Consider the following 23,387-nt stretch of genomic DNA (forward strand, 5'->3'; position numbering starts at 1 on the left):
TTGCTTTCTTAAAGTGGCAATCAAGAGGTGTTGTTTTCTGTTTTGTTTACTTTTCATTTCGTTCTTTGCACAGGAAACTGATAGATACACTTACAATTCGATTCTCATTTTATTTCTACTGATTTCCAATTGATTTAATAAGATGATTCCTGGTAAAGCATGGGATTATGCGAATCCTTTGAATTGGTTGAATATGATTCATGGCTCTGTAATACCGAAACACGGAATCAAAACTCATGCTATTTCAACCCCTCACGTTTGCGCTCTAAATTTATCAAAAGTAGCTGGTAGTATGTTTGTAAAATTAGCTGGGGTTTCTGGAGCTATTGCAGTTGCTATGGGCGCTTATGGATCTCATGGTATGTTTTAATTTTTTCAAAGGGCTACGTATTTTGTTTGTAGTTGTTGAAACTAATAATTCAAAGAGAAATCAGATGCTACATTAGAAGTAAAGAAATACAGTCAAACCCCGCTATAGTGAACACGGCTTATAGTGAATTCCAGGATATAGTGAACGAAATGTTCGGTCCCGTGCCTTGCTATATAATGTTATTTTTTGTGTAATAATGTTATTTTGTTTGTTGTCGTATAATGTTATTTTTTGTGGATATAGTGAACCAAAAAATTGAGGAAGTTGGATATAATGAACTTTTTTCTGTCTTCGGCTGATTTTTGTTTAATTTTTTTGTAATAATTTTGAAATTTCTACTTCGAAATAAATACATATACCATTTAAAACCATCTATAGAGGGGAATGTAGCGATAAGCATTTTTTGGTGTTTAGTTCTTTAATCTCACTTTACCATCCCTAAACAAACCAAGCAGATGATGTACCTGTAAGGTGTCAGTGGGATCAATTTGCATTTTCTATCAGAGGGAATGAGTAATTATTCATTGTCAGAATAATTATTATTGGTCAAAGGGTTGGGCACTAATATGTGTTGATAAGGCCCTCATTTCAACTCCTTTTTGCTCTCAGTTCAGTTAAAAAAATCCTGCAAACAAGTGTCTCAAATTTAACTATGGCGAGCAGTAAATGTAAAACGTTCTTCATTGATGATAAAATGGACATAATCAGAAAAATTGAAAATGGATGCAATCAAGCTGATATTTGCAGGGAATATAAACCATCCAAATCTGCAGTTTGTAGCATATGGAAAAATAGGCAATTAATAATTTCTGCTCATGAAAAAAATTTAGATGGCAGTAAAAAGCTGAGAAAAGCAGATCACAAGGATGTTGAAGAAGCATTACTGAAATGGTTCACCAATCGAAGAAGCCGCAATCTTCCAGTATCTAGTACCAGTATCATGTACTCGAATAGCAGGTTAGACAGGTTTAAAAAGCGGAATAACAGAAATTCAGAAAAAATTGTCTATGAGTCTTGTGTTTAACCTGATGTACTATATTCTGTCACAGTTATGATTTTTATAAAATTAATTTTCTTACCTCATATGTGGTCTTCAATAATTTTTCTGTCAATAAATGATTTTTTTTTTTTATTGAATTGTAATCCATTTGCATTGATTTCATCGAATGTAATTGAAACAGAAATGGCTGGGCTGAGTTATTTGTCTTATTTTATTGTCAAGTTACGTTAGCTTAGTTATATCTTATAAATATGGTTATAAACATTGATGCATTCTTTGTTTACACTTTGAAATTTGATAATAAAAAATTTTATGATAAAGTGAAGTGACAAATAACTTTTATAAACTAAAAGTGTGATTATTTGATTTTGTACAACACATTAATAAATAGTATATTGTTAATTTTATGTTTTATTGATTTGTTTAATGTTTAACACTAGATTAAATTATATTAATCTTATTCTGAAAATCATTCGACTCTTTAGTTACAAAGTTAATTCATGAAATAATTTTTGTAAATTAAAAGAAGCATCACTATGTTTTATTTATTGAGTCATTGAAAGGTTAATTTTTATAGTTTAAATAATGGTAATGGCAGTAATCACAACTAAACATTATATCTAGACTTATATAATCTCCATAAAAAATAAGGTCAAACTTTATGAAATAAACCTTAAATTTCTGCAAGTCTTGATACTAATGTGATGTGATGATGTCTGTCAAGATGTTCTTAGGGTTTGAGTTTTGATTACATTTTTATCCAAAAATCTGTGAAACAATTTAACTTTGAGAAAAATTAAGTGACATTTTATCTAAATTAAATGTTTTATTAACCTTGCTTTGCTTGTCAATTTAAAAGAAGTATATAGAATTTATGTAATATTTCGTTAAAGTAATTTATTTGCAGGTTTATTTCCCAAACCAGATGTTCCTGCTGAATTAAAAGATGTTTATAAAACAGCAAATTTTTATCATTTCATCCATTCATTAGCACTTATGGGTGTACCCTAGGGGTGCTCAACCTGCGGCCCGCGGGCCAAATGCGGCCCGCCAACCCTCGATGTGCGGCCCGCGGCCGCAATCAGAACAAAATGAAAAAAAAAAAAAAAAAATATTTGTTTTTGAAAAATAATAAAAATAATTCGGTAATTTAAATTTACACTTTTAAGTTTTTGACGCACCCAATCTCAATCAATGTAGTTTTTCGATGGTTAACGCTACGGATTTCAGCATAGTTTTAAAAATCCCAATATTTTTAATACATCATTATTACGATTTACGAATTTTAATTACCACTTTTGACGCCTTTCGTATGTGCCGATTCCAATGACTTTTCGGTAGTTATTGCTACCCATTTTCAAGTAGTTTCTGAAATAGCGATTTTTGAAAGTTATGAGACGCTTTATTTGTGCAAACTTCATGGAAAATCTAAATGACTTTAGAACCTTTCTTCAACAGTTATTGCTGCACATTTCCGCCCGGTTTTTAAAACTTCGATACTTTTGCACGATATTATTACGAATCGCGAGTAAAGAATCGCTCATTTAGATAACCATTTTTTGACACGGCTTAATTGTAACGATTTTATCGCAAATCAAATTATTTTTTAATCGTTATTCTAGAAATTATTGCTACACATTTCTACAAGGTTTTGTAAGTACCGATATTTTTTATACGCTATTGCGACATTTTAATTTCAAATCCCGCATTTAAATTACATAAAATTTTGATGGACTTTATTTACTCCAATTTCATCTGAAATATAAAAGTATTTTGGCTATTGTTTTAGTAGTTATTACGTTTTCCCCGTGATTTAAAAAGATTATGATATTTTTATTACTATGGTTTGACAGCAAGCGAGTTTTGAATCGCGCATTAAAATAATTATTTTTTACGTGCTCTGTTTGTGCCGATTTTATCATTTGTGTTGTACCGATATTAACACGCATTTTTTAAGAGGTTTTTCGAGCGTGTTTTTTCTTCTTTCTCGTTATTGCTGCATTTTTATTTGTGATTTAGAATATACCTGATATTTTCACACAATATTACAACTCGTGAAATTCGATTCAGTTTTAATTTTTTTTCGTAACTTAAAAAGTAATTATGTATCTTAGCCAAATCAACACCTTCCCAGGAAAAAAAAACGAGATGTGTTTATATTAAACGCGGTCCGTTTTGCAAAAAAAATAATTCAAAACACGGCATAATTCTTTAGTCCCATGAGCACGTGCAAGTTTAACAACACACATCGAACCTATTCTTTTTGTTGTCACTTGTAATTTAAAAGTCATACATCGTAATTTGTATTTACGCTATCTGAAAATTGCCCATCGCATTTCGTATTAACATTAACGAGATTTAAAAATAATCCATCGCGTTTCGTATTTACGGGATTTAAAATCACATATCGCGATTCGTGTTCTGGCGTTTAAAATATCATCGGTTGCTACTTTTCTCGCAATTCATATGCACGCGTTTTAAAAATCATATATCGCGATTCATATTCATGCATTTTAAAAATCAAGTGTTGTGAGTAGTCCTTTCGCAATTTAAAAGCCACAAGATTCGTATTCACGCGATTTGAAAAACAAGCATCGAGTTTTTTATTTACGCAATTTAAAAATCACACATGGCAATTCGTATTCAAGCAATTAAAAAATAACGCATAGCAATTCGTATTCAAGCAATTAAAAAATAACACATCGCTATTTGTATTTCCGTGATTTAAAAACCCAGAAAGGAAGAACACCATCTAGGACAAATTCCAAAACTGATGATGTTATTTGCTCTAAGTTTAATACTACCCACAACAACAGCTTTTGTCGAAAGACTGTTTTCCAGAATGAATTTGGCCTGTTCAAAATTACAGAGTAGTCTATAAATACAATCATTACATTTTCATTTAATGGCTCAAAAAATATCACATGATCAAGTTGATAAAATTTTCACAATATTCAAAAATTTTGCAAATTACAGTATAACCATTAAGAAATTTTTTAAACCATTTTCTACCTTCTTGGAGCATTTTATATCATTTATGATTATATGCTGGGAAACGATTTGTATATCATTAAATTTTAACTGTATAAAAAATTTAATCAAGATAAATTTCGTAAAGTAATGTAAATTTTATTGATTGTTAATTGATTGTAAATAGTAAGTGTCATGTTAAAAATATATTCGTCATAAAAAGTTGTAAACAAGTATTTTAATAGTTTTTTATTATTAAGGAATATAGTTCCTTAAAATTTAATGTGTTTTCTTTCTTTCTTTTTCTTCCCTCTCTCAGCCTCTTATAATTTAAAATAAAAATGTCTGAGTTAAAGTACATTCCCTAATAAATGCTAAATCTTATTTTCCACTTAAGGGGTTTTGTTTTAATCATTTTTAACCCTATAAACTTTCTTTAAATCAAAGTATTTAACTTGAATTTATATTAATAACTAGAATATTTATTTATTTGAAATTTAATTCTATGAAGAAAAAATTTAACGTTAAAATCTATGTTTAAATGGACTTTTGTATTTTGTAATGTGATAAAAAAATTTAAATTTTTCCATAGTTTTTAAATTATTTCAATTTATCTAAATTTTTTCTGATAAATTGATTCTGATTTTCGAATTCTGTTTTCTTTCTTAAGTAATTAGTTTTGCATTTTCTAATTTTAAACGTTTTAAAGTGTTGTATTTTCTGCAAAGAGATTACAAGGTTAAGCGACAAAAAGAATTTAGTGTTATATAAACAATGATGTTTATATAACAATCACCACCAACAATTGCTTTCAATATGTCGGTCTAAACACTTTGGCATGCGGCCCTTCATTGGTCAATCTGCTGTGCATGTGGCCCTTCACTGAAAAAGGTTGTGCACCCCTAGTGTACCCCTTACAAGAAAACCATTATTAGTAAGTATTCAATATTGTTACTATTTTAAGATTATTATAGTATTCTTGAAAGCAATATAAGTGCAAAAGTAGGTGGAAAATAAACAATGGCAAAATAAATATGTTGTAAATTATTTTACTATATTACTGCGAGACTTAGATAAAACGAAAAACATTCTGCGAACACAAAGTCTCCATTAAAAAACTTTCTGCATACATTTATTTGCTCTTGTAACTAGTTTCAACATTTTCGTTGCCACCCCATTTTGATAAAATTCGTTTGAAAATCACTGATTGTTTTAAAAATGTTTCATTTTTATAGAACTCTATCTTGATTCATACCACTGGGATGAGTTTGGTAAAAAAATAGTAAAGTTGAAAATAGAAATCCAAAAATTTTGAGAAAAAAGATTTATAAATAATAATTCTTTAAAGATTTATAATTAATAATTTATAAATAATAAAAACGCTTAATACTCAAATTATAGTTATATTGTATTCCAGTTATTAAAAAAGCTCCAGAGCACTTTTCCAGCACAATTATACCCTAGATACATAGTCTTATAATTGTTTTGTTTTTTTAAATTTTTTTATTTATCTTAAAGTCCAGCAACATGAATTTTTAATCTAAGCAAACATTGTGCGATTTTCATTAAACCCTTTGATGCATTTATTAAACATATTTTTCATACTTTTTTTCATTATTTTGTAATAATTTAAATCAAAATATATAAAAAGGAACATAAATTTTGCATTTTGATAATTTTATAGTTATGAAAGAGTGGGGTATTTTTTTTGCTTTAAAGCTAAAATCTTCCAAACATGGCTCTCTTCCAAACAATAATTTTTCAAATTTACTTATTTAAATATGAAACAGTTATTTATGATTGAAATATTTTTAATTTACGAAATCAATTATTGATAAATATTTGAATATGAAAGAATTTTTTTTTTCAAGCAACTTTTTTTTTTGGGATTTAATATAAGGATTTTTTGGGATTTAATATAAGGATTTTTTGGATTTTTATATTTCCTATTAGTGCAAAAATATTTCTGATAATCTATTTTTTTAGTAACTATGGACTGTTTTTATAATTAAATATACCAAAATATATTTTTGCTTGTAATTAGAGTACCTATCAGAAAAAAAATATATAAAAGAGACATAAGTTTTCCATCTGCATCAAAGGGTTTATTTATTTCATAAAATACAAACCTAGAGGAAAAAAAGTTCTATAAAATATAAAAATGCAATCTACATTGCACATGTATTTCAATGCAATAAGATGCTGTAAAACTCTCCTAAATTTGTTTGATTTCAGCCTCATGTTAATGTCATTATTTCCTTGTTTCAATTTTATTTAATTTTTTATTTGTTTCAGGTTGGAACTTTATTAACAACTGGCATGTTCATATTTTGTGGATCTTGTTATTATTATGCCCTTACTGGAAATACAACTGTTATACGAGTTACTCCTTATGGTGGAAGTTTACTAATTGTTTCTTGGCTTGCAATGCTTTTATGATTTCTCGTCTTCTCCATATTTTTGATAGAATGTTGAATTTTATTATACTCTGATATCTCATTTATTGTTATGAAATAAATTTTGGTGTTTACATACTTACTTTATGATTACTTTACTCATTTTATTATCTCACAGTGTTATTTCTCTTATTAATAATTACATTCCAAGCTATTTTATTTTTTGCAACAATTTGTTTGAATAATTAAGAATTATCACATTAATTTTTTTATGATCAATCTAAATTTGTTCTTTTTGTTTATGTACTTTTTTCCATTAATTTTATCATATATCATTTTGATTAACAATCTACTTTGCTTAGGTGAAATTTTTATTCTGGTCATAGCTCAAAATATGTGTTTAAGAAAATGAACACAGATCAAAATGTGTGTTTATGGAACTGTATGCAACTCAAAATACATGTTTGAAAAAATGAGCTCGGCACAAAATGCACTTTTAAGAAAATGGACTTTGCATTTTATTTCGTCTTTCAAACTTCTCTTATGATAATTGTTTGCTTTTCATAGAATAAACTAATTCAGGTTTTGTAGTTGTCTTGCTATTACTGATAAAAACATTTTGTCCTGATTAGCACAAAATACACGTTTTAAAAAATTGACAACGCATTTGATTTTATTTATCAAACTTCTCTTATGAAAATTTTATGTTTTTTATCGAATTAATTAATACAGAATTCTTAGTGGTCCTGTTATTCCTGATAAAAGATAGTTTGTACTGATTACTAGCTTTTTATCCTGATTTGTGTGTGTGTGTTCAGAACTTCCCTTTGTCTAAGAATATAAATGCGGATCTTTAAAAAATAGGGTTGAAGAATCAAAAAGTTTAAATTTTCGACTCAGCATTTTTTTTTATTGGAAATAATAATGACAGTAGAAATCACATAATTTGATAGTTCAATTTTAGTAGGGAACCACCTACTGATTATGTACAGTGTGCAGAAAAAAAAAGAACATTTACTAGGGTTCAAGCTTAATTGTTCGTAGGGACAACATTAAATATGCTAGTTAGTCAGTGCGGGAATTAGTTTTAGTTACAAAATCAAACACAAAAGCACACTTTCTCTGAATAAACATACCTTTTTTATGACGAATTATGATTACTGTCCCCCAAAAATAGGGGTAGTTTGGGGTGTACAGTCCTAATATTTTGGTCAGGGAACAGTCTAAAGTTTCGACCCCTTGATTTTCATTTTGCTTTATGCGTATTTTGTCATATCACTATGAATTGAAAAACTTTACCTTGCAACTGTAAAATTCATTTTTCCAAGAAAAAATTCCATGCAAAAGATAATGTTCAATACTTTTTTTTATTGTTTTATTTAATAATAGTCACGGAAATTTTGAATTCTAAGGTATACAAATATTTACATAATTTTAAAGAATGTAATTTTATATGGAAAAATACAAAATTTGAGCAAAATTGTTCATTCTTGAGAAATCAAATTTTAATCTTAGTCAGATATTTAATGTTGGATTTCTGAAGGACTATATGACCCATGTCATTCCAATTTTGCTATATACATGCCACTGTACATGATTTAGGCTTATTGCCTTATCCACAGGATTCATTGTTTAAATCTTTTTAGCTATTCTGTCTAAAAAAGAAACTCATATAGCAATTTTATATTATCTAATTTTTATAGTGATGAATTCAGGGGACATATGCTTAAGCAAATGAAGTAAAAGGTTTTGTAAGATAGATTTTTTGGAGTCTCACAATTATTGACTTGTCTCTCCCACCTGATTTTAAAAATGATCTATTCCAATCAATTATACATTAATCATATCGTAGAATTTTGATATGATGAATCCACTAAAATTACTTTTCTACAAAAATGCTAAGTGGCATGTGCAATATGTTTTCATTTCGAAATTATTCAAGATCCTTTTTTAAAATTATTTGATTGAGGAAATCTTGGATTAAATATATGTTGCTATGGGGGAATATTAACTAATTCATACTTCTTTTTTTAATGTAACAGTACTATAAAAATTTTGCATACATTAATTTGAAGCTATTATCAGTTTTTCAGTATCGATATAATTATACTGTTACAATTTCTGTCCTAAACAAAGTAATTCTGAAATTAAAAATAGTATATTTTGTTATTCTTTTGTGATAAATTTTGCTTTTAATGCACTTAAGTAGAACAATTAAAATTTTTTAGTTTGCTGTTTGAATTTTTAAAAAATAGTCTGGTATAAGTATAAGTTTCAAAATGAGGCCTGATTTTTTTAAAAATGTTGTCATGATTTTTTTCTTTGACCCACTACGAAGTCTGCTAATGGATCTAAATAAATTCCTATAGTGAAGTATCCATTTGCCTAAATCACATTTTTTTAAATTAATGTTTTTTGAAAATACTTTAAATATCAGCTTTTTTACAAGGTTATTACTGGTCCTATAAATTTGTAATAGTGATATTCAATTTATGTAATACAAATTTAGATTTTTTTTTAAAAACCATTTCATTGCATAGTGTTCAGAATATCAAGAAATCACTTGAAAAGTTACTTGTGTTACCTACTGAACCTCAAAATCTATCACATTGCCCCATAATGATTTTGCTTAGTACAAAATTCTGCATTTGGTTGATAAATTTGGGCTGGATAATTTTTTTCTTCTTTTTCTGATGCCCACCTGTGTTAACATCCGTCAATTCAGGCATCTACAGGGTGATTTTGTTGACCTCTTTTATAGGGGCACCATATTAGGTGGGCCAACGTCGCTCCCACAGTAAGGACAGATAGTACAGAGAATAAAAGAACATCCATACCTTGCCCGGGATTCGAACCCTGAACCTTTCTGATACAAGGACAGTCCCCTGCCCCCTACACAGGCCAGTCGGTGGGTTGGATAATGAAAAGGTGCATTTTTTTGTTGCCTATTTTCTTAAATACACATTTTAGTTGTGTTTTTTTTTTCTTCAAAAAATCATTGTGAGCTGTGACTTGAAAAAAAAAAGAAGCTCATAAGCGATATTTCATGCAATTTAATGTTTTTTAATTTCCAGTTGTAGTTTTCTTGAATAATTTAAATTTATTACATAAGTTTATTTTTATGATCAATCCAAATTTATTCCCCTTATTTGCATAGATATTTTTACTTTATTATATCAAATATTATTTACATTAGAAACACAATATTATTTACACTTTTGTCAAATTTAGTTTTTTGAGTTTCAGTTTGGGCTTTTTTTCAGTACTTAATTTCGTTAACATTTCAGTATTGAAAAATTGATTTTGATTTTATTTATTGTAAAAATAATGCGAAACAGAGAAATTTCAGTCAAATCCGACCCCAGAGGTTTTAATACTTTGAGGATTATATTAAAAAAAACAGCCCTTTTATTAAAACTAATTAATTTGTTTCAAAACTATAAGATATATATATTTTTAATCTTAACTGTGTATCGTGTCTGTTAATTTAAATTGTGTAATACATCTGTATTGTTAGTACAATTTTTATCTTATAAATTATTTAAAGGAAGTATTTAAAAGAAGTCAAATGTTTTAACCCAACCAGTGTTAATATAGGGAACTTTCATGTATGCACCGTTTGTTATAAAATAGTGAATCGATTTGTGAAAGTTTTTTTTTAATATTTTGTTTCTTTTATTATATTTTTGCCATTTTTTAAAAAGAAAATTTGTATTTAATCATTTATTAACATTTAAGGGAATTTATATAAAAACATATTTCAATTCTTTTTGGTTCCAAATTAAGGTGGCTAAAATTTGTTCTATGAATATGAGCCTAAATATATATATACATATATTTATTTTATCAAAGAAAGTTATACTCAATAAAAAGCATTAAAAATCGTCAGTGAAAAAAAGCAAATGCTATGCACGAAAATCATTTAAGTCTTGCATTATAAAAGAACTAAAATCAAATAAATAGATCCCCAAAACTTTAGTGAGTTATGCCCTCAAAGCTAATAATGAAGATAAGAAAATGTGTCATTTTTATGAAACAAAATCAAGGTTGTAGTTATAAGAACCTGTGCGGTTTAAAGTGAATTGAAATAAGCTTAGAATTTTTTTTTATGTTAGTTGTGTAGGATGTTCTAATTAATTTTTGTTTTCAAGGCTGCAATTTGATCATATTTAAGAACAGCATGTTGTTTAATCTTAGCGCTATTTATATAACTCTTAATGTTATTTTTAATTATTTTTTGACTAAAAATTATCAGCCTTTTTTAAACAGTCATTTAATAAAAAAGTAATATAGTGGTAGAAAAATTGATGTATTGATTCTTATTTGTAATATCGTTATATAATTTTGACCATGTTTAGGAGACATGAATGTTAAGGAGACAAATGTTTCATAAATAAATATAGAATCTTTATAAGTATAGCTTTAAAAATACTTTCTACTCAGGATACATTTTTCTAAAAAGTTATTTTTCTAAAATACATTTTTCAGTAACTAAAATTCAATTATAAATGCTTTAATGCATACATTAGAGAAAAACCAATGAGATTATTCTTATTACTTGTATACAAAATGCTTATTTAGAAACTTGGTTAAGCATCATGAAATAATGATCTTACTAAATGTTTTCTTGATTAATTCTTTATGGTAAATCCAATCTTCCTATTCAAAAGCAGTGCTTAGTAATACTATAATGTAATAATAAAAAGTGTTCTTTTGCTTTCTTTAATCTATATTTTTGACATTTTTTTCAAACTTATTTAATATTGAACCTAATTCCAACTCTTGCTTAATTTCAAGAAATAAATGTTGAAATTGGATTAAATGCCTTAGATGTTTTGTTTTCTTGGCCCACTTATTAATTCTAATCAAGAGAAATGTATAGAATCATTCTTAAATTGGCCCAATCGCAAATAGAACGGTTCTGATTTGTATTTTTATAATTATATACTGTAAAAATTGTCTATCTGGTTTTGAAAACTTTTTTTTTATCACAAGAGTTCAGAAATGTAAAAACGTCATTTTTGCCAAGTATTTTAAAAATATACATTATGGCGGTGCTTAGAAAATACCCTTTATGTTGATTAAAATGTAATGTGCTAAATGCATTTAAAAGTATCTTACACACAACCTAAGTCTTTTTTCTACCGGATTGTTGTGCGTGTATAGCACATTAATTTGTCTGATGTTTTTCACTGATTGAACTGCTGGAATTTTGACATCAGTTTCCTTTTTATGTGTACTGGAGCCCTTTATACTGATTAAAATCTAATGTGCTAAATGCATTTAGTAGCATCTTACACACAATCCAAGTCTTTCTCTACTGGATTATTGTGTTTATATGGCACATTAATTTGTCTGATGCTTTTCACGGATTGAACCGCTGGAATTCTGACATTAGTTTCCTTCTTATGTACTGGAGCCCTTTATACTGATTAAAGTTAAACGTGCTATATGCATTTAGAAGCATCTTACACACAACCCAAGTCTTTTTCTACTTGATTATTGCTTGTATATGGCACATTAATTTGTCTGATGTTTTCCACTGATTGAACTGCTGGGATTCTGACATTAGTTTACTTTTTATGTACTGGAGCCCTTTATACTGATTAAAGTTAAATGTGCTTTATGCATTTAGAAGCATCTTACACACAACCCAAGTCTTTTTCTACTTGATTATTGCGTGTATATGGCACATTAATTTGTCTGATGTTTTTCACTGATTGAACTGCTGGGATTCTAACATTAGTTTCCTTTTTATGTACTGGAGCGTATATTACTTGTGAATTAGATGTAGGCACGTTTTGCTCCGGCATATGTATTTCATCAGTAAATTCATAATTATCTATTTCTGTATTATCACTTGCACAATTTGATTGTTCTGCATTCATATCTTTATTCTCATACGGATTTCTAATCGGAGCTTTATCTTCATGTGATTCAATGTGTTTACGATACCTCCGGAAACAAAACAGCCATATGATCAGATTGATTATCAATAAAAGTATAAGTACGGCGACACTTATCCCTCCTAGTATTCTATACCACTTGGTGTGCTCGTCGTTGTTTGGAATAATCAAATTCAATGTTGTTGCCTCTGTGAATATTTCTGTGATTGTATCTGTGGTTTCATTTTCATTGAATATGAAAACTTGTATTATGTTTGAAAGTCTTCCCTTGTTTTTATGAGCATCTGATGCTCTGAGGGCAACAAAATGAATGCTCGCATTGTCAGGATAAATTAGTTTAAATTCTAGAGTCTCTTTTTCTCCAGAAAGTTGAGGAGTAAAGTTTTCTGGAAGTAGCAATGTTTTCGGAGGGTATTTTTGTAGCATGTGTTCCTGTAGGTCTTTCCAGTCTTGTGAAATGTACACTTCGTAACTGTCAGCTAGGAAGGAAGAAAAGTTACTTTCAGTTTATTTGGCTAGTTTGGTTAATTATCTATAATAATAAAATGAAAAGGTTGTGTGTCTGTCCCTCTCCAAAACCATTTGAGCTAGCCTCTTGAAATATGGGCAGTGAGTGAAAGGGGTTATATTAGCCCCTGATCCTAAAAATTGTTCCAAGATTTCTATTAGATCGATCAGGAGGGCCATTTAAAAAAATGGAAATTTCTCATTGGTTTAAAACTAGACTCATTGATATAAAAGGAACCTCAGACAATTTTAAAGATAGCGCCAGTAGTGTTTGCTTGCCTTTTTTTCATGTTCATGTATAATATTATATAGCTTGCTTTTTTTTAAGGTTAACTGCATGTAACAGATTAATTTTTTTTAACTTGGAGGATTACATTGTTTTTAAAAACCATTTTATTACAAAAAAAAAAAAAAACTTGTACTAGAATTGTAAATTTGGATCAAGGCAACGAATCAAGTAAAAATTCTTGTTTTCAGTTTTCATTCCTCATTCTTTCGTCTTATTTCCTAAATATTCACTAGAATTCAAATTTTTATCAAAATTGTCTGAAATTTGATGTGTTATTGTGCTTGTCTTTTAAATGAAAACACATAAATATATTCTATGTCTTTATTGGGCTTATAAGAAGGCATATTAAGCGTATCACATACTTGAATTTTGGCACAATAGTTTTTAAAAGACAGTTCAGTTTTAGTAGATTTAACAAAAATTGTCATGCTTATTCTGTTAAATACACACAAATACATTTATAATATAAAAATAATGTAAGACAAAGCTATTTAAGCATTTTCATATTTTCATTGGCAGCAGTTCTAAAAATGCATGACACTTGGTGCGTGTTTTAAGGTGACTTGTACTAGTTATCCTTTATTTTTAAAGCATATTGTTTTGTTGTTTTTGATAATATGTTTTTTATTTATCTGATTTTAAATAATTTTCATTCGTTAGAATAACATTAAACAATTGTACGTTTTAATTATTTTTAACACAGTTATATTTTTACACATTACTTATTTTTCTAAAAGAAAAACCACATTATGTCAAGCTGCTAGTCAATTTTCCACTGATTTTTACTTTTTTTTGAAAAATGGCGGTTACGGTGTCATAGTTAGTCATTTTCGAGATAAATGGGTCGAAATGAAATTTTAAATTTATTTTACGGGTTAATAATCATATTACAAATTCTTATATTAATGATTATCAGTATTTTTTTTTAAATTTGCGAATATAATATCTAGATTCTATCATTCATTTTATTTGGTCACCATCCTAATTTCTAAAGCTTAAAAATGAATTAATAAATAAAAAAATTCAAATTTGTAAATTTGCGTGCTGCACATAGCGCTTAGAAAATTTATGAAATTTTTAATTATTTACTTAGGACAAACTTTAATTTAAAAATAAGATTAATGGTGTTCGATAAATGAATTAAAATAAAAACGATAGTATTAAACAATAAGGGCATTGAATTTTGTTCTTTTGTATTTAAAGTAATGTTAGTGCTTTTTAAAATGTTTGTAGGCATCATTACATAATAGCCACTTGACGCGAGTTATTTTCATCCCAATTTACGCATTTTTCATTTTTAATATAACGTTGATAGTGTTGACATTTAACCATAGATATAAAGGCAGAAAGATCAATCACTCGACCAAACGGACGTCACGGTGAACGTTGACATCACTGGTCTAGTAACTAGTTTGTACTCTATATCCACGCCCTCTAGTGAACTGCGGTGCTTGTTTATTGCAGCTGTACATAATTTGTTCTTTTTTTATTTGATTTTTATAAGTTGTAATGATTAATAATAATTGATAACATTCAGTCTCTTTGCCAGAAAAATCTGAAATTCGCAAATTTTATGACACTTTTTTTTTCCAGATTTTTTTAAAGATTTATAATTCATAAATTTTAAAATTAAAAAAAAAAAAAAACTAATATGTTTTTAAAATTTAATTCTTTATATCATTCTGAAATTCAAATATTTGAAATAAAATAAAACACACAATTTATGTACTTACAAAAAATAAATAAATAAATAAAATAAAGAACATTTTAGTAAACATTCCAAGCTAGCCTGTTAGCGTACAATTAGTTTGGTAGTAAAGCGTTTTCTTGGTTTTCATTTGTGTGTAATGGAAATTCTAATTATTTTCATTCAAAAAGTTTTTCAAAGTACGATTTTACTCCTCTATTTCAATAACAAGGTACTTTGATATCTGGGTCGTGTTAAAAGTTAAAAATATAAGAAAAGTATTTCACAACATCCACTAAGATGAGAAATTGTCTGTCAAGGATGATAAAAAAATTAATGGTTAAAAAAATAATTCATTGCGATAATGAACATACAGCTGTAATGTTATTATTGTTCAGTTATCTAAATGACTTTTTCGTGGTTTTCCTTTGCATTTAACGCAACATTTGATTTGTCTAAATTTTAATTTAATTTTAAATAATATATAGGTTACTACAAAAGCTTTTATAAACATGATTTTACTCTGATATTTAAATTGCAAGTTACTTTGATATCTGGGTCGTGTTAAAAGTTAAAAATATAAGAAAAGTATTTCACAACATCCACTAAGATGACAATTTGTCTGTCAAGGATGATAAGAAAATTAATGGTTAAAAAAATAATTCATTGCGATAATGAACATACAGCTGTAATGTTATTATTGTTCAGTTATCTAAAAGAATTTTTCGTGGTTTTCCTTTGCATTTAACGCAACATTTGATTTGTCTAAATTTTAATTTAATTTTAAATACAATATAGGTTACTACAAAAGCTTTTATAAACATGATTTTACTCTGATATTTAAATTGCAAGGTACTTTGATTTCTGGGTCGTGTTAAAAGTAAAAAGTGTTTCACAACATCAACTAATATGACAATTAGTCTCTCAAGGATGATAAAAAAAATTAATTGTTGAAAAAAATAATTCATTGCGATAATGAACATTTAGCTAGAATCCTATTACCGTTCAGCAATCTAAAAGACTTTTTTGCGGTTTTTCCTTGCATGTAACGCAAAATTTGATTATTTCTATTTGGCCTTAATTGAAATAAGTTATTTTCATAACTTTAATGATTATGATTGCACTCCAAGTAACTTATGAGTAATTTTGATTTCTGGGTTGAATTAAAAATAATAAGGACGTTTCCTTATATTCACAAAGATGTTAAGCCATCTATCAAGGATGGGAAGAAAAAAAATTATTGATTATTTAAAAATAACTTCTTTTAGATAATGAACATTTAGCTGGAATATCTATTACCGATAAAAACAATCTGAAAAACGCATTTGTAGTTTTCTTTAGCATGTAACGCAAAATTTGATAGTTTAATTTTATAAATTATCAATAATAGATTATTTTATAACTATAGATTATTTTTATAACTTTCTTTTATAACTTTAATAAAATAGATTATTTTTATAACTTTCCCGCATTTACGTTACATTTTGAGGAAAACATCCCACGGTTAGCCTGACTTCAAGGAGACTCCTGATCTTCTGAACCACAACGGCTAGGCCTGATTAATAATAAAAAATGGCTGCTTATAAAAAAATAATTTCATTGAGATAAAGATGAACATTTAGTTGAAATCCTATTACCGCCAAGCAATCTGAAAAACATTTTCTAGGTTTTCCTTTGCGTGTAACGCAAAATTTTATTACTTTAATTTCAACTTGATCTTGGTTAAAATAAATTATTTTTATAACTTTTATAAAAATTGTTTTACACCGATATTTAAATTGCACGTTACTTTGATTTTTGGAATGAGTTAAAAATTACAAAAAATATGAAGAGCATCTCGCTATATTCACCGAAATAATTGACTGTCTGTCAAAGACGCTAAAAAAATTATTTATTATATAAAAAAATTCATTACGATTACTGAGCATTTCGCTGGAACTCCTTAAGCGTCAAGCAATCTGAAAGATATTTTCGTGGTTTCCCTTTACGTTTAACGCAAAATATGATTGTTTTCTTAAAAAAAAACATTCATAAAGGCAGCAATGTTTAAATATTTACATAAATTATGAATTATTTTATCTATATTCCTTGTAAATCAAAACAAAATGAAGAGCATTTGATTGTGGGCAATTAATTAGCAAGGTACATAGTCTTACGCGGACATTAAGTAATGAATTGGGAGATTTTGATACTGATATATATATATATATATTATAATAATTTGAATAATTATTTGTGCAAAGGCATTAATAAAGATCGGAAATTAATAGATAATACAATCGAGTTCATAATAAATACTACGAATAATTATTTTCATGAAAAAGATTTTTATTTTTAATTTTCATCGGAAAATTTAACAAATTTACGGTTGCATGGCTTTAAAAAAATGTGTCATTGATGTGCATTTTTAATTATTACGATTTTAAAACAATAATAGTAAACTTATAAAATTCAAAGGATTTTAGTTTCGAACTCCTTCTGTTAAATCATATTTTTAAATACAAAAAAATGCTAATATAAGCATCTATACTTCAGTTATAATAGAACCAGACGCTTCAAACTAATAACTATGGTTGGATAAGTAAATATCCTTCCTTCGGTTTTAATTAATCTAAGTTCTGAAAACCAAAACTAAGCAAAACCGAAACTATAGTATATAATTGCTCGTAATCTGAATAATCTCTGCTTTTAAAGCTTCAATAAACAAACAAATAAATTATGAGTAATGAATAGACATCTTTAAGCAATATACAAAATAATATACTGGTTTACGGAAATGAAAAAGTTTTAGAATTTAAATTAAATTGCTTTTTAATGATCAACACTGATTACGCGCAATGCAAAGGTACGGCGGAGATGTCAGAAAATAATCACTACAACGACGCGAACGCCACTTTTTGTGCGTAAAACCGGTCTGTCAAAAGCGTGTTGCTTTTCTAAACCCCCCCCGGGAAAGTTAAATGTCCTTATCCCCTATATTAGTCCCTGCATTTAACCCTCCCTTCAAACCAAAAAAGTGACTGGGACTAGGATCAGTGAAGTGTGTTATTGGTAGTACTTTGGGATTTTATGTTATAAGTTAAACATTTCGATGCTTGATTACAATATTTAAGATTAGTATCATCATCTTAATTAAATATTGGTATAAGTGAGTAAAATTACGTTGAATTTCTTAAAAATTAAATTATGTCAAGAGAACATACTATTGTTCGAAGGTTTTGGAAGCTCTGCAACTGGAGAATTTAATTTTTCCTCGTTTTCGCTAAGTATTCTAGCAAATCGTATTTATTGGCAAAGTAATTAATTTGAAATCTAGTTCTATGCTTTAGGATTTTGTTTTATTTGCTATGCTTTTCGATGTGTGATACGAATATCTTGGATTAGTATCATCACCTTCACTTGTTGAATGTTGATTTAAGTCCGTAAAGTTACTTTGAATTTTCTTAAATCGAACTCTGTCAAGAGAATATACTATTGACTTGTCATTACTGTTCGAAGGTTTTTGGGACTCAGTCACTGGAGAATTCAGTTCTTCCTCGTGTTCATTAAATATTTTTGCAAATCTGGAAAGTGATCAAATTGTATTTATTGGAAAAGTAATTAATTTGAAACCTAGTTCTGTACTTTAGGATTTTGTTTTATTTGCTATGCTTTTTGATGTGTGATAAGAATTCCTTGGATTAGTATCATCACCTTCACTTGTTGAATGTTGATTTAAGTCAGTAAAGTTACTTTGAATTTTCTTAAATCAAACTCTGCCAAGAGAATATACTATTGGATTGTCATTACTGTTCGAAGGTTTTTGGGGCTCAGCCACTGGAGAATTCAGTTCTTCTCCGTTTTCATTAAATATTCTTGCAAATCTGGCAAGTGATCGAGTAGTATTTACTGGCAAAGTATCAACTAATTTGAATCCCAGTTCTGTGTTACTTTGGGATATTGTTTTATCTGCTATGCTTTTCGATGTGTGATAAGAATACCTTGGACTAACATCATAACCTTCGTTTGTTGAATATTGATTCATGTCAGTAAAGTTGCGTAAAGAAACACTCAAGTCTGATTCACTTTGATCTATAGATTGAGACTCTCGGTTACGAGCTATGTTCATATTGTAAGCTATGTTCATATTGTAAGGTGGACGTAAAGAATTTTTTTTCGAAATTATTTTTGGGTCTTTCTTTTTTCTCATAAAGCAACAACAAATTATTATGTTGATCAATATAAACAACAGTAAAATTCCTCCTGCTGAAGACAAAATTATAATGAATTTTGTATCTGACAAAATCTCCTTCCAAGATCTCTCCGTCTTTGTATCGGGCGTTGAACTTATTAAATATACTGTTGAACTATGCATATCTTCTGTGGATGTGACATTCACATCATCTGTAACGCTTTCATTATTAGTGGTAGTTACTTCTGGAATAATTACTTTAGTCCCTTTCATAAAGACTTGAACAGTATTTGAAATTTTTGCCCTGTTACCACTGGCATCTTTTGCTCTTAGAGCTACGTAATAAAGAGCATCGTCATCGTTTCTTGGAAATTGAAATTGAAATATTTCTTTTCTCCCGCTGTTCTGGGGAGTTTGTGTCGTTTTTAAAGTCACGGTTTCTTCTGAATCGAAATACATATCCATTAGATTAGCTGGATGATTTGTTGCCTTAATTTCATATGCCGATGCTGAAAAATATTTAAAAGCTTTAAATTTCAAGAATACCTGTTCTTTAGTGACAATGAGATCACATTATGAAAAAAATTTGCAAATTTAATTTATTAAATTTTGTAAATCCCTAAAAATTTTAAAAGTCAAGATCAAAAGTCAAGATTTTCAAATTCATTAATCTTGCAAATGCCCAAACTGAGACTTTTTAAAATGTTCACTAAAAAATATTCATAGATATCTATGCATTTGCGAAATTTTTTAATTTTCATCGAAAGAGTTTCGATCTGTTATTATGAAATGCGAAAATAAATGCTTATTGAATACGACTCTAAAATCGTGTTGTAACTATCTTTTTTTGTAGACCAGATGCCAGTTTTAAGCTATATCTGCTGCAAATGGTGCTAAACTGACCTGCAAAAGTGGATGACTATAAATTATAAAAATTAGTTCAAATTTTGGAACACCGAATGTTTTCAACTTATGAGTTAATTACGTTTCTTTATATCCGGCTGAACCTTGTAATTTTTCTTTTTTGAATAACTCTTGACGCTTGTTGTTCAGATAAATATACCGAGACGTTTTTTGTATAATCATAATTTTTTTTACAACACCGTGAATAAGGAAAGGAAATAAAATAAAAGAAAATTAAATAAAAATTTCTAATTGACGATGTAGGGAAAAACGTTAACGAAGCTGCATCAACAATGAAACAATTCGAAATCGTTTGCCTAAACATTGCATTCTTTTTATTATGATTTTTTCCGGTTTTTCTTATAAATAAATTAAAGCATACAAAATAATTTTCTGGAGTGAATAATTTTACTCTTTAATTAACATATTTATAGAATTTGTGAAAAATAAATTCTTTAGATTCAGAAAAAATGACATTGCTAGAAGAAAATGGCATTGCTCCTGGAAGAATACGAAACGGACAAACGATAAATTCGATTATGGAGGCTTCTATTTGATGGATTTTATATTCGATGATTGTGTCTTTTCGTTGAATTTTTATCAATTGTATTTAAGTGCATTTTTAAATTAATTGAATGTGGTAACAATCTATGTTAATGTATCCTGAATCAAAAGTTATACTTATATGAGAATGCAATGAACTTTTCCTCTTATTTGTTGTTGTTCTTCATTACGATAGTATTTTTAAAAGTAAGTTACTTAAATTCTTTTTAAAATTTTTCTTCCTTACAAATTATTTTTAAAATATAACGTATGTAACATAAAACATAGCATATAACATATGTGTATAACGTTTGTAATACACATTTAATGTTTTATAATATTGTGGAAACCTTAAACTTTTTTATAGTCCTTATATTATAAAACTTATCAGTAATAGGAAAATTGTTCTATAAAATCAATTATAAAACGTAACCAATTCATTAAAAGAAGAAGTTTTGCACCAATGAATACAACAAATTGACTTATGGCCTGTGTAAAAAATTCCTAGCATTTAAAAATTACTTCGTGTTCTAAAAACAAAAGTAACAAAATGGCGGAGACGATATTCCTTGCCAAGTATTATATTGTGGAAACTTTAAGATTTTTATTATGAGTTTAAACGTATCAAAGATTTTTTTTTCTTGGCAGAGTTAGTTTTGTAAAATTTATTCTTGATAGAAAAATCTATCTATAAAATTAATTATAGAGCAAAACCAATCATAGGTAAGACATTTATCGTACCTTAAATCGATTGGTGTTGTGGTTTGTAAAATACTGCTCTATTTAATGAAAAATCACGCGAAAATTATACTCCAACTTATGCCTGTATAACATGCTTGTTATGTACTGAGTGGGCAGTGGTAGCACAGCGGTTAGAGAATCAGAAGGGCTATGGTTCGATCTTCGACTCCGCTACGACACACCGAGTACATGGAAATGTCTAAATTGAGGAAGTCGCCTCAGGAAGGAGTGGTGTTGCTATTTAAACGAGTGGGTTTTGAGCTAAGACGTACTTTTACCTTTGTGGTGCTCTCTTGTCAAATGAAAAGCGCACTTTCTTGACTCAATTACTATATGCCGAATGGCTGGTGATTCTGGCTTGTCCAAGTGTCATTAAAATCAACAATGGACTAGGGAAATGGTAATGGAGTAAATGGTTTAAGGAAATATACTTAGAAAATCACCTTTTCCAAAATCGTAATCATTTCCTGGTGCTGTCCATTGTAGAGTAACTGTGCTGTTGACGTGAACAATTTGAGATACTTTGAGATCTGCTACTCTGTTGGGAGGTAAAATATCTACATCTGGAACCTTTGCTGTTACGCTAAATGAGCCAATGATTTTTCTTTGTGTCTTTTCAGGTTCGGCATAGTTTTCCCCTGCTTCAAAAATTGAATGCAAAATTTTATTCTAAAGTAATTAGTTTAACGTCATCAGACGCTTTTTATATCATGTCAATTTAACTTGACACCAGAAAATGCACTCTCAGAAAAAATTAATTTAAAACATTTTGAGAAACAACCTTTTTATGGTAAAAAAATAAGAAATAAATTAAAAAAAGTAATAAATAAAATATTGCGTGTAACTTATAAAAATCGTTATTATAAAGTCTCTGTTAATTTTCCAGGGATTATGTTCATTTAAAATATTTTTAAAATGTGTTGCTAGAATTCTTATGAATTTTTTTATAGAAAGCAGATAATAAGTCGGTGGTTAAGTCGGTGGCTTATTTGGTGTTCTTATTGTTATTCGAAAACCACCGATTTTTCATCTGCTTTCTTTAAAAAAATTATAAGAAATTCTAACAAGACATTTTAGAAATATTTAAACTGAACATAATACCTTGAAAATTAGCCGAGACTATATAAATACTATTTTTATAAATTACTCACAATATTTTATGTACTACTTTTCCGTGCTAACCCATAGAAAGGTTGTTTTTTTTAAAACTTTTTAAAATTATTATATTGCTTATTATTTCTTACTAGTATTCATTACGTTTCTGACTTATATATTGTACCTTATTTTTTGCTCACAATCACTTTCAAATGCACAAATGTAAACAAAATAAACACGATGTTTCAGATATCTTTAGAAATGCTAATTTGGTTACGTAGCACCGATTCAAAAACAAATCTCGTTGATGGCTGAACTTGGTAAAAATTAATTAAACATTAAAGAGCATGTGATAAAATCCTAAATAGAATTGTTTACAATTTCATTTATAACAATAGCTAATGTTAAACTAAAGCGAAAAAAATAATTTTTCAAACATTTCACACGAACGGAATATTTAAAATTTTTAAACGATTTTTCGTATCGGATGCTAAAATTGCCCCTCGGAGTCGATGACCTAAATTTCAGAATCCTAGCTCCAATGGTTGTGGAATTAGAGATTCAAAATAACGTTTAGAGACAGGGGTAGACAAATACTGAATAAACACAAAAGAAAAGTTGAAAAAAGATATATCTTAGATGTAAAGCGTAATATTACTTTGAACCATAATAACGTTCAAATTTGCTGCAACGTTCATGAGATAAAAAACTGAACAGTGCTTCTGTTCAAATATAACAGATCAAGTTGAGAAAATGGATTAAATTACATGATAATACATGTTCAATTCGGCTCTAAATAAAGATTAAAG

At 28.1% G+C, this 23,387-nt stretch overlaps 2 protein-coding genes across 5 annotated transcripts in view; one reads left to right on the plus strand and one right to left on the minus strand.

Annotated features, from left to right (window-relative positions):
• Positions 1-17: 17 nt before the first annotated feature.
• LOC107447085 (transmembrane protein 256 homolog) lies at positions 18-6,879 on the plus strand. The gene is made up of 4 exons (XM_016061899.4): positions 18-359; positions 2,278-2,370; positions 5,246-5,274; positions 6,636-6,879. The coding sequence occupies exons 1-4, from the start codon at positions 143-145 to the stop codon at positions 6,777-6,779; spliced, it is 483 nt and encodes a 160-aa protein (XP_015917385.2). The 5' UTR covers positions 18-142; the 3' UTR covers positions 6,780-6,879.
• A 4,690-nt stretch (positions 6,880-11,569) lies between these two features.
• The window catches only part of LOC107447079 (calcium-activated chloride channel regulator 2), a 35,499-nt gene continuing 23,681 nt past the window's right edge, over positions 11,570-23,387 (minus strand). The window contains exons 13-14 of one of the 4 annotated variants that reach the window (XM_043052277.3): positions 21,927-22,121; positions 11,570-13,121 (exon numbers count right to left, since the gene is read on the minus strand). In XM_043052277.3, the coding sequence (XP_042908211.2) occupies positions 12,379-13,121; positions 21,927-22,121 (938 nt within the window). In that variant the 3' untranslated portion in view covers positions 11,570-12,378. Of the gene's footprint in view, positions 13,122-18,456; positions 19,806-21,926; positions 22,125-23,387 lie in introns of those variants that run through there. The other 3 variants (XM_087152989.1, XM_043052275.3, XM_087152988.1) reach the window with 3 other exon arrangements.

The sequence above is a fragment of the Parasteatoda tepidariorum genome, chromosome 10 (genome assembly GCF_982258835.1).
Source record: "Parasteatoda tepidariorum strain Cologne lab strain chromosome 10, Ptep-v5.0, whole genome shotgun sequence".
NCBI lineage: Eukaryota > Metazoa > Arthropoda > Arachnida > Araneae > Theridiidae > Parasteatoda > Parasteatoda tepidariorum.